At 34.9% G+C, this 12,824-nt stretch overlaps 1 protein-coding gene across 5 annotated transcripts; it reads right to left on the bottom strand.

Moving 5' to 3' along the window:
- Positions 1 to 3,956: 3,956 nt before the first annotated feature.
- LOC130802686 (probable plastid-lipid-associated protein 11, chloroplastic) lies at positions 3,957 to 12,509 on the bottom strand. 5 transcript variants are annotated; one of them, XM_057666704.1, is made up of 3 exons: positions 11,907 to 12,507; positions 11,549 to 11,614; positions 3,957 to 4,277 (listed from the first exon to the last, which is right to left on the bottom strand). In XM_057666704.1, the coding sequence occupies exons 1-3, from the start codon at positions 12,413 to 12,415 to the stop codon at positions 4,178 to 4,180; spliced, it is 675 nt and encodes a 224-aa protein (XP_057522687.1). In that variant the 5' UTR covers positions 12,416 to 12,507; the 3' UTR covers positions 3,957 to 4,177. The 5 variants fall into 5 exon arrangements, with proteins under 5 accessions (XP_057522687.1, XP_057522685.1, XP_057522686.1 ...); XM_057666702.1 differs by lacking the exon at positions 3,957 to 4,277 and adding an exon at positions 4,888 to 5,319 and having other exon boundaries at positions 11,907 to 12,509; XM_057666703.1 differs by lacking the exon at positions 3,957 to 4,277 and adding an exon at positions 5,822 to 6,888 and having other exon boundaries at positions 11,907 to 12,508.
- Positions 12,510 to 12,824: the final 315 nt, after the last annotated feature.

Genomic DNA, 12,824 nt, shown 5'->3' with positions numbered 1-12,824 from the left:
AGGCTTTCACTAAATTTCTCGGCATTATATCACAATTAATCCTACCAAACTATTGTCGAGAATGGAGGAAAGATTAATAGAGTTATGGATAAAGTGAAAAATCGAAATAAATCAACAAATAATTAAAATATGTTCATAGCTCATGAAATTGCATGTATCTCGTGATTGTACATGATTCGTTAAATTATACCATATTGACGAAAATTTAAAAAAATGAACGATTTGTGTGACAAAATATTTCACATTATTCTCATCATCAAAATAGACGAATATAACCCAAGCGTATAATACGAGTCTTGAGTTCAACAAAATTGCAAACTCAATTGCATTGCCATTGTTTAGATGTAGCGTATTCCATAACATCGTCGTAGCAAGGTTCTTGGGTTCATATATTCCAAAACTCAAAATGTGGCATGGAAGCCACTAATCACCTATCAAACATTTCAAAATATATTATAATACCCCAAACAATTCCATAACATTAGGAAATTATTAAAGCTTGTAAAGCTCTCAAATTACATAGCATAACCAAAATTGATAAGCATAAAAAATGTCCTTCCAATAAAGTTCTGGAAAAAAAAATTCATTCCTAACACCTTAATTAACACTAAGAGTGCCCTTAGAATCCTTATCCACATGAATTTGTGAGCTCTCTAACTCTAAGCTACCTCTGAATCATAAGGATAATCACCTCAAGCTCAAGGAGTTCTTCCTCCCACATCTCTATCTCACTAACATTATCATCTACAAGATCAACATCCATTGGCACATCCTCCTCAGGCTCAGCAATGTAACCACCCTTAGAATAATCCTTAGGAATCTCCTTGGGATCCATATCAGGATCCTCCATTGAGTCAACCTCAGGATTGGGATTAGCCTTAGGGCCATGGTTAACTCTTTATCGGTTCTGCCGTCTAGATACCTCTTCGGTCTCCTTACTACTCCTATCCCAGCCATAGAAGGTTCCTTTACGAGGTTAGACTTAAAAATCAAGGTTTAAAGGTGTACCACGCCCTGTTCCCTTCAAGCTCTCTATACCATTCACTCTCCTCTTGCGTGCCTCAAACTCCTGGTTAACCTGTCTAAGATTTTACTCTACGCTGGTTCTCTCTAATCAAGAATTTCCTCATAAACTTGCTTAGAATATTTATTTTTGAATTCCATCCTCACATTGTAGCCATTATTACACCCTTTTGGTCGTTGCTTTCAAATTTCCAAATTATATTCTTTCATCCATGATAACAAATGGGACAAGGATTGACAAAGCTTATCGTGAATGTCATTGTCATTGCCTATAGTTCTCCTTAATCCATGACTATAAAAGAGAAAATGATCTATACTAGACGTAAAGAAAAGTAAAATGTAGAGAAATTTTAGAATCAATAAAAAGTCATAATATCCTATCACATCATTTCATAATAAGAGAAGTAGACTAACTAAAGAGAATAATACTGACACACAACTAAATCAAATTTAGCGTTCAAGACACAAGAAATTAAATAAAGAATTCCCCCTTATTGTCTACTCTTCACTCTAGTTCTTTTTAAACAACTGGTATTCTTACTAATTCATTTCTATACCTAATTAACTCTAAGATAGAACTCTTGCTTTGACATTAGTTGTAACATCCCGTCTTAACTCTTGCGTTTACGCCTCGTAAACAAAATATTATTCAATTTAAAAGTGAAATAATCTTCAGCATAAGGCGACCTATATTTTATTTTAAGAAGTTTCTAACCACACGCTTTACCCAAAGCCTTGCAAAGAAGGTACTCTGATAATTATTACCAAAAAAAAGTAATAATATCATTGCAAGACCATAAAGGTCAAAACGAAAAGGGTATAATTCACCAAAAGTCACCAAATAATAAATACCCTTGATAAAATACTTAATAGATGGGTTTATCTTTACTTATTATTTTCAAGTCATACATGACTTATACAATTATTATCATAATATTTGGCCTTAATGTCGAGCCTTACTGCTCCTTCCATTAATTATGTATTATGTAATATGTAGATTATTATATAATATGTAGATTATGTTAGTTGGCCTTACTCCCGAGCACACAGCTCCTGTCATTGTATAACATTGAAATGATGCCCTATGAAGAGCTAATCCCAAGGCAAACCTATACCAAGTGTATTGCCCGTCTTGTTCGGGTTTCATAGGGGTTCCTACTTGCCCTTAACCACATGAACAAAATAATTAGATTTTAGTTAGTGTAGCCTTACTAGTTACTACTGCTACCATTAGATTTATACATCATAATAAGAGTTCAAGTTCATATTCGTGACAAATTTGTAATAGTTCTTTCAACCAAAGTTCTCAAGCTCACATTTCTCCCAATCTTTTCATGGCTTTCTAATATCTGCACACTCTTTCAATATAGAATAATATACTTAAGCAAACAGATTAATGCGTGTACGTATCTGTAATTAAGCATGTAATTTTCACAATCAAAACAAAAGCAGTACCTACCGCGCACCACTCATGATTGAAACAAAAAAAAAACTTTGGGCGAATGAAAATATCAGACACTAACGGCCCGTTTGGTACACGGTATTAGAGGGCAGTAATGGTAATAAAATTAAGTAATAAAAAATTTGGTTGTTTGGATGCCTTCAATGGTAATGGATGGTAATAAAATAAGATAATGAAATTACCAAAAAGGGCCATTTTTATTACCATCAAACAACCTGGTACTAGGCTGTAATGGTAATGAAGTATTACTGTGGTAATAAAATAAGGTAATGTTGTTTCGAGCTGAAGAAAAAAAATAATGAAGAAAAAAAAGGTAATATATGTAATTATCCAAAAAAATATTATTATTAAAAAAAGAATCATTAGATAGAATAATTTAGATACAATAATGTTTTTAGATACAAATATAAATAATGAAACTAAGAGTCATTACCATTTTTTATTACTAACAACCAAATGCAATCAATGGAATATTATCTTCCATTACCATTCTTTAATCATGCACACCAAACAAAAGAATCTTCATTACCAATTCTCATATCCATTCTTTCATTACTATTGCCATTACAACATTTCATTCTCATTACTTCATTACCATCAACCAAACGGACCGTAAATGCTTAACAATTCGAAATCCATGTATGACGGGGGTAATGAAAATGTAAAATGGTGATTGCCTATGTATTGTGAGCCATCAATAGTAGGAATGGCAATGGGTCGGACTCGGCTCGGATTATACATACTCCGACTTTGGTCCGGATTTTAGTTGAACTTTTTTTTTCAGTCCGGCTCCACTCGGAGTCAAATTATGCATACTCTAAGTTTGCCCCGACTCGGACTCTCGGACCTCCAACGGAGTCCGATACTGAGTTAGATTATTATCAAACTTTATCATTGTGATATTGTACTAATGATTTAAAGCATACGAAGTTAACAAAATATATTTTTCAAATACAATTTAACAAAAAAATATGTACTTTGAATTCAAGTTTAACGTGAGAAATATTCCTAATACTACAATTTAACAAAATTTTCTCGCATTTTGATTTGGCGTATTTTATTTCTCTTGATCTGATTTGTCGTATTTTGATTAATTGATCTAAATAAAAATACCAAGTAGTTTTTCAAAATCGAAAATTACAATTAGTATGAGAGATAGCTTCAATTAGTCACGTCTAGAGTTTTAAAGGAAACAAAATATTGGGTTAAAAGTCAAATTCAAAGTCAGATTTCCTTCAGGGTCGGAGTCAGTTCAGAGTGTCGGATTTTTAATAAGGTCCAACTCCGGTCCGTCTCTAACTCGGATTTGGATCGTGAAGTCGGAGTTGGAGTCGGATAACCTTTTCCTCTGACTCAAATCGGATTATTTTCCTCGGATCGAGTCGGACTAAGGTTAGATTCGGACTGAATTGTCATCCCTGATCAACAGTGACATAATAGTAAATTTAACAGAATCGCATAAAAGATTTTTTTTTATTTTTTTTGAAAAGAGCATAGAGGATCATTTTTGTATTATCAAAGGGTAAATCAAGTAAAAGAAAACAAGAGGAAAAAAAGACAGAAGGCAATAATTGAAAAAAATGTTATTGACATTATTTACAGTAGAAATTCAAACAAAAATTATAGTAATGCGGCAGTGATATATAGATTTAAGAAATTTAAGAGTTGCTTAATATGAAAGCACACCCTAAATCACTCTTTCCATTGATAAGGAGCGCGTTCAACAACTAAGTAGTCTCCACGTATATCCTTAGCAACTCGAATGTCATCATCCAAATAAATAGATTCAAACCTGGAACATAAATTGAGATACAAAATGTAATATGTACTTGTATTCTTCCGTTTTTTCAAGAGAAATGGTGCATATTAACAAAAAGGGAGCATTTAAAATGCAAAAAATAATTTGACATAGAAAAATAACATTCCTTTATTATTGTTATCATTATTTTTTATTTTGAAGTGAGACATTGATCTTTATATTCGTTAAAGTAAAAGGAAATTCACAAGTTAACAAGTCCCGAAAAAATAACAGGTATTAGAAGTACTTCAATATTTATAACCCAGGTTTACAGTGTTTGGTTAGAGATCTTATAGACTAAATTATGTTTTCATCTTCTAACGAACATGTTGTTAACCACTCTACGAGAATTCTTACCATGGTATTCAAAAAATTATAACATTTCAAAATAAGACATTGATAAATCATCAGGAATAATACAACTTTTTACTTAATTTCCTACAATTATACAACTTTTGATTAATTATATAAAATACAAACTCATGAGTGTTTTCCTAAAATATCACTAACAGGTTAAAAAATTAAACTATAGGTGATTATATGATAAAAAAATTGTTCAATTAGTTGATAAATTAAAATTTGTATCATTCTAGAAAAGAAAACCCCTTAAGTAGGTGTTATAATAAAAAGTTAGTATAATTATAAAGAAATTAACGAAAAATTATATCATTCATGGTAATTTTTCCACATGTCCATAGCTTAGGTCATATATATGAGGAGAGAAGACATAACTCTTAATCTTTTATTATCAACTCTTAAGCGACATAAAGCATGAATAAAATTATTTTCCTACTTGTTCTGTAATTGCATTACATCAGCCAGCAATGCCAAAGCAAAGTAGAAGATTGGTTTGGATCCGAAAATGTCTCGTATAGTTGTCTAGAACTATGGTCTTCTGAAAATTGGTTTGGAGCAAAGTAGGCACAACATGAGAGTTGAAAAGAGAGATTGAACTCGGTTGATAATTATGACTTCCTGAAGCCAAGCAGCGGTAAGAAAGGTTTCGGAGTTTTGTATTGCTCCATACTTATTTTCACTATATGTAGAAGATTCATGACCAATAAAATCAAGATCTTGTCATCAAATAATTCTATAATTGATGCTAAGAACTAACTGGTAAAGTCAAATGTGATAGAAAAGCACATCTTGAGATATGAAATAAGACTAAATAAAACAATTAGCGGCAACAGTCAGCAAAACAGTAAATTATCACCAAAGCAAGTAGACAATGGTATGGTGTTTGCCAGATACAACAAATGAAATCGTGTCCACATAATATACATTCCGCTTGTAACTTTGATGATAACAGACAGGGCACTTCTATAATAGAGGCCACAACCCTGTGTTGAAAAATAAGTTATTTGAGAATTTCAACATATATTTTTTTTTTTTGAATTATTTACTTTCCAAAATCTCACCTTTCGGTGATTTACTTAGAAATTATTGTTTTTGGTGATTATTGATGCCAAATATTTGCATAAACACGAATATCAATTTAGAAGAAAAAAAAAAAAAAAAAAAAAAAAAAAAAAAACCGTAGACTAGACCAGACCGTTCTATTTGGAGATTTAAACAGTTTGGTGCGGTCTGGAAAATGTTCAGACCGCAATTTATTGTTTGGTCTGATTTTAGTGTCAGAGTTGACAAATTCGAACAGTTTGCACCTTTATTATATCATCTCTCTAAACCTAATACATCTATTGGCCCTTATGGTCTAAATGTCGCTGCAATAGTTGATGATGTAGTAGTCGTTTTTAGCCCTCGCGGCCCAAAATTTGCGTTCTACTATTGGCCTACACAACCCTAACTCAAATTTCGCTCCCCTTTGCCAAGATCATGTAAGATCCACCCTTGGTCCTATCGAGCAACATAATCCTTTCGCTAACCCCATCTTTTATGTCCTGTGATAGCTACCACCCAATTGAAGCCTCTGAACCAAATGGCTAAACAGTTCCTTCTCCCTTACCTTAATCATTTAGCTAACATTACGAGTAACCAAGATGGAAATTACAAAGCAAATCTCAAATACCAACAAGCACTATATATCCAATTTTCCACATCTTCTTTACTCAAAAATTTGTTATGATAGTGGCTGAGAAAAAAGGAAGAAGAAGAATATTAGAAGAATGTTACAGATCAGATGATGTTGGAAGAAGAAACAAAATAAGTATATAGAATAGAATGCTTGTATTATGTATAGAGAGCAAGATACTGTACCGAACTGTTAGATTGGCCCAGTAACTCAATGATGGGTGGACTTACAAAGGGCACTAGGTAGCATGTTCCCCTAGGAAATTTTCAAAAATAAAATTTTAAAAAATTAAAATTAAAAAGTATGTCAGACTCACATGCTCTTCCTTGTGTCTCTAAGTCTCATTTACCGTAACTCCTCACCCAAAAACCCTCACACCCATGACCTACCCTTTGCCACCTAGGTCTCGCGCCACCGCTGCACCGCTTGAAGATTTGGAAGTGCATTGCTCATCGTCGTCCATCGCTCATCCCTTGGAGTTTCTGGTTTGTTGCATTCAATCCGTGAAATGAACGCCACCACCGACCACCGTGAACTCCACCAGACAAGACCACCACCTTCTTCAAGAATTTACTACATTTTCAGGTACTATTTTGAGATTCCCAAAAATTACGTTTTCTTAATTTAATACTTTTGTTCAATTTTTTCAATTGTTATTACTTATATTATTAATCTTAGGATGATTATTTTGGATAATGCATAATGGTATTCATTAATTGATTATGAATATGCTTAATAAGTGTTTTGATTAAATCTAGCAATGACAAATCTTCATCATTATTGAGTTGATGTTTTTCTAAGTGTAATTGATCTAGAGTTACATGAACTTGAAAATTGATTCAATGACAGAACCAAAGATTTGCATATTTGTATGTATTTTAAAATCTTAGTAATGGATTCTCATCTTTTGATACAAAACAATTGCTTCACTCAACTAAATTTTATCCAAATGAGTTTCCTAATGAAGATTTGATATTCTTAGAGGAATCGCTTAAAAGTTTTATCGGCTTTGAGAAATAAAGAGCTATTCTGGGATGTGAAGACTATTAACTAGCTATCCATAAAATTTGTTGGGAGAAGGAAGCATGAAATGCATTTGGATGTCTACTTGCTACCAATATTAGTCTTGCTTCTTCCCATAGCGTTAGCCAGTGTCGAAAGAACCTTTTCCATAATAAATCATATAAAAAGAAAAATGCAAAATAGTATGGAAGAACAATTGTTGAGTGATAGCTTAGTTACTTATTTAGAGAAGGATTTGTTTTTCAATGTTAGTATTGATTCCGTGAAAACTAGGCGAAAACAATTGTAGTACATTTGTCATTTGGTTGCTTTGTAATTTCATTGTAAATTTGAACTTCATTATTTATGTTAGTCTTTGTTTTGTTGTAAGCTTTGGCTATTCATTTTACAAAATGTCAACCTTTCTGACCTGCAACGAACTCACCAGCAGCAAACAACCAAAACAGCAAGCAATTGCGAATTACAGAAAAGAAGAAGAAAAGAAAAGCAAAGAACAGAGAAAAGTAGAGAAAAGATCGCTCGTATTATGTATAGAGCAGTGTGCCCCCGTGAGTTCTTCGAGTGACTCAGTTTCTCCAAGTGTGAATACACCTCTATATTGTACTACAAGCATACCTAGATCTTAATTCTCTATTTCATTATATAGGCAAGTACAATCTTCTAGAATTGTACAGCTCATACATGTAAAACAGAAATTGTATATGTAAAAACAGAAAGATGCTTTTCTCAACAGAATTCTTGATGAAATTACTTTTTACCCCTTCTAGTATAGACTTGCTGAATTTTGGGCTTTTCGTTAGTCATGTCAATATCCGCCCCAATGAATTTCACCTTGCCCTCAAGGTGGAAATGAGGGAAGAAAGAATTAATGTTCTGATTGCACTCCCATGTAGCGTCATACTCAGGTAAGTGTTGCCATTTGATCAAAACTTCAATGACATTCTGTGTGTCTACTGGATTCCTGCGGACAGCCAACACAGCCTCTGGTTCACATAGGAGCTCTAAATTGGGGGATAACTGAGCTGGTATACCAGATTGTTGGAAGGTGCTCCCCTTGGCCAACTTCAACTGTGAGACGTAAAATATGGGGTGTATCTTACACGTATCAGGAAGCAGCAATTTGTAGGCTACTGTACCCACCTTCTCAACGACTTCATAAGGACCATAGTAGCGAGGGATAACTTGTCACAAGAGCGCCTTGCTAATGTTTGCTGTCTATAAGGCTGGATTTTGAGAAATACTAAATCTCCAACATTCAATGGCACTTCCCTTCTCTTCAAATCAGCCCACTTCATCCCGTGCCGAGTACGAAGCAATGAAAACTTCAACTCGTCAAAAATTGCATCACGCTCCTTTAACCACATGTCAACACTGTCTAATGATGTCATATTATTCCCAACTCGAGTTACTGATGGAGGAGCTCGACCATAGAAAGCCTTAAAGGGTGCCATTTGAATCGCCATATGGGGTGAGGTATTGTAGCAATACTCCGCCCAATGTAACCACTTGGCCCATTGCTTCGGTTGACCGTTGACAAAACAACGTAAATAGGTTTCTAAAGCTTGATTGACGATCTCAGATTGCCCATCCGTTTGAGGATGGTATGCCGTACTATGGAGGAGTGTGGTACCTTGCAAACGAAAGAGCTCGTTCCAAAACTTACTCATAAAGATTTTGTCTCTATCGGATACAATGGTGAGGGGACAGCCATGTAAACAAATGATTTCTCTGGTGAGACATCAGCCACTGATTGAGCTGTGAATAGATGTCGCAACCCTATAAAGTGGGCGTACTTAGATAGTCGGTCGACGATCACCAAAATAGCATTCCAACCACCCGATTTTGTAATCCCTTCTACGAAGTCCATAGAAATGTCTTCCCAAACTTGGTTGGGTAAGGGAAGAGGCTGTAACAATCCGACTGGCGACTGGTGGGATGCAATTTGTTGTTGGCAAACACCGCATTCTTGCACAAATTGAGTCACTTGTTTCCTCATGCCTTCCCAATACCAATCCTCGGCCAAGCGAAGATAGGTTTTTGTATTCGCCATTATGCCCTCCAATAGCTGTGTTATGATATTCCCTCATTAATGTCATTAATGTTTCAATTACAGAGGATTTGTGAGGAATCACTAGCCTCCCATGAGTCACCGAAAATCCCCGTTTTACTCCCGGGTTTTGCTCCACCTCAGCTATCAATTTAATGAGGAATGAATCCTGTGCAATTTCTCTGAGCAACGTATCCCAATTAATCCAACTATGCCCACTGATAGCCAGTATTGCCAAAATCGGATGGCGAGAGAAGGAATCCGCAGCACTGTTGCTTGTTCTCGGTTTGAACCGAATGTCGAAACGGTACCCCAGCAACTTTTGAGCCCACCTTTGATACTCAGCACCGATCTCCCTTTGCTCCAAAATATATTTCAAGCTCTTCTGATCAGTCCATACTGTAATGTGTCGGCCAATTAGGTAGTGTCGCCATTTTTGAACGGCTAACATTATCGCCATAAGTTCCTTTTCGTATATGGACTTAGCCGCACAACGTACTCCCAATGCTTTGCTGAAATACGCAATGGGATGCTTGTTTTCAGACAAATCAACTCCTAACCCTTTCCCTGAAGCATCCGCCTCTACTACAAATGGTGTAGAAAAATTTGGAAATCCCAATACCAGAGCCTTCAACATGGCTTCCGTAAGAACCTCAAAGGCAGTATCAGATTCTTTGTCCCAATAAAACTGTCTTTCTTGAGTTGATGATTAATGTTAAAGAAAACCCAAAACGCTTTGTTTCAATCCTCGATGTTTGTATGATTCTTGGATTAGAGTCGTATTTGCAAAAGTTCTTATGCTTAGTGTATTTGGCGCATGCACTTGTGTCTTAAGAGCGTCGTTACTTGCTACATGGATTTATAGTGAGTATCGAATTTAGCCACTATCATTTTCTTTATTGTTGTTTCGAAAATCAATCAAAAAAAAAAACAACAAAAAAAATCAGTTTCCTTCTATTCGAAATTCACCATTATTCTTCCTTCATCGTTCTTTCTTTCGTTCCTTTGATTAAGATTGTAAGAACCCCTAAGTTATAGGCGATCTTACAACATAGTTGTTCTCAGTTCAAAATTTGCAATCAAGTACTTGGTTACCCTCAGCTACTTTCTTAGTACTTGTATCACACATCATTCTATTGAGTTGTTTCTCTCATAAAAATATGCCAAGGAAATTCTCAACCACACAGGGATGTCTTCTTTTAAATTATGCCCTACTCAAGTGGATACCAAACCCAAACTAAGTGCATCCTCTTCTCCATTTCAAGATACTACTCTCTACCCCGTGTCCTGAAATACTTAAGTTTTAGTACACCAGACATTTGTTATGTTGTTCAACAAGTATGCTTTTTTATCCACAACCCTATGGCTTCTCATATACATGCCCTTCATCACACTTTAAGACATATTTGTGGCACACTTGATTATGGTTTGCATCTTTATCCCACATCCACCACCACTCTTATTCCTCTTATTTCATACACCGATGCTGATTGGACTGGGTGCTCTGATACTAACTGTTATACTTTCGGCTACTGCGTCTTTTTAGGTGTTGCCAATGTGTTGTGGTGTTGCAAATGTAGTCTTTGAATCTTGTTGGCTTTGAAATTTTCTACTTCAGCTTCATTGTCCTACTCTTAAGGCAACTTTGGTGTATTGTGAAAATATTGGTTCTATATATTTGTTGTCGATCCTGTTCAACATCAAAGAACCAAACACATCGACATTGATATTCATTTCATTCGCGAATAAGTTGCTTGTGGTAAGGTTCGCATACTTCGCGTTCCATCTAAATATCAAATTGCTGACATATTCACCAAAGGTCTTTCTCTTATTTTGTTCCAAGATTTCAGGGACAATCTAAATGTTCATGAACCTCCAGTTCCCAGTGTAGAAGTGTATTAGAATATTGTAAATATTTATTTTAGCGATATTCATTATTATGTGTAGTAATATTTAGTTTGCTAAAAACATCATTATACGCTTCCTATATATCTAAATGGAATACAAAGAAACATTTAAGGCAAATATTTCTTTCAGTTACTTCCTTTCAGTTCATCTGAGAGGAATGCCTATGCTATCTAAATAGCACATTTTGCCACAAATGTTCAAGGCGCAATACAACTTAATGAAAATTTTAAAGCTTAGTCAACAAACTATACTCACCATCCTTGTCCAAATGGTGGTAAAGGAAACTCCCAGTGCTTTCCTCGTAAAACTGCACTCGTAAACCTACCAAAACACGTACGACAACACATTAAAAATACACTTCCGAGAAATAGGGTAAAGTTTATTTTTGTAAATCTCTGACACCAAAAGAATTATGTCGAGATCAAAATTTGAAGCATTTCTTCACTAAATCATCTAAGAAAACCGGCATTAACACCTCACGCATATATGTGCATTTAAAAAAAATTAAATTCAGTTGCAAAAATTGGTTCAGCTGAGAGTGAAACTCATCAAAATGAGCTGACGAGAACAGGCCCAATAATCTAAATATCACAAAAAAACAAAGACTAAATACCTAAAATTCACTCTTTGAGCGGAAGCAACTTCCATACTAGATCGAACAAAGAAAACCCCAGATGGAGGAAAAGTGATAACATTATTAAGCTTCAGACTATCAACATCTATAACTTGAAGAACATCCCCAACTTGAGTACCAAAAATGGTGGCATTTTTAATGATGAAAAGCTGCTCTTTTTCTGTAGTCCAGAGCATCCTCCAAGTCCCAGAAAGAGTATTATCAGTTGTGATTAAATCTTTACCGATAACAGCTAGAGATTCAATTGCGTCGATAATTTGCAATCGAGATTTAGGGTTTTGTTGGGTTTTAAGGCCACGATCTTGATCGGAAATGAGATTGAGAAGATGGGTTTTTCCTGAGAGAGATTGGGATTGGGATGACGAGGATACAGAAAATTTGGAAATTCTTGATAAAATTGAGGGATTGGGGATTGATTTAGGTCTTATAAAGGGTTTAGAAGAGGAAAGAGGTTGAGAATTGGCGCCAAAGAGAAGTATTTTGGCCATTGATGGATGTTAAGTTGTTGCAGGTAAGATGTGGAGAGATTTGTGGAGAAACGTTATGGCCGTTAAACACCCCTTTTAGTTTAGGACAACGGTGTTCATGAGTGGGCTTGGACGGATAGCGGACCGGGTAGTATCTAAAATATCTATCCGCGCACTCAAATATTCAAAAGTTCGCCCGCATTTGCATGCATATTTTTCTGTCGCTACCCACCCATTTTAAAGCGCGCTAGCATTTATTATATAAAAATTTAAAATATAATACAAATTATAAAGTTAAATTTTAATAATAACTAAAATACAATAAATTGTCCAGAATACACCAAATACATAAGTCTTAGTTGCTTTCATTTATTGCTGCCTCTAGTGTTTTCTTGTTATTTTCATTCAAGTTCTTCATGCTTTCATTAAT

The sequence above is a fragment of the Amaranthus tricolor genome, chromosome 16 (assembly GCF_026212465.1).
Source record: "Amaranthus tricolor cultivar Red isolate AtriRed21 chromosome 16, ASM2621246v1, whole genome shotgun sequence".
NCBI lineage: Eukaryota > Viridiplantae > Streptophyta > Magnoliopsida > Caryophyllales > Amaranthaceae > Amaranthus > Amaranthus tricolor.
Note: the sequence above shows the minus strand (reverse complement) of the source record. Positions and strands in the feature narration are given on the sequence as shown.

Excerpts from the sequence above, each read along its gene's own strand:
- LOC130802686 (XM_057666701.1), bottom strand. The coding sequence starts at position 10,022 with ATGTTGAAGGCTCTGGTATTGGGATTTCCAAATTTTTCTACACCATTT.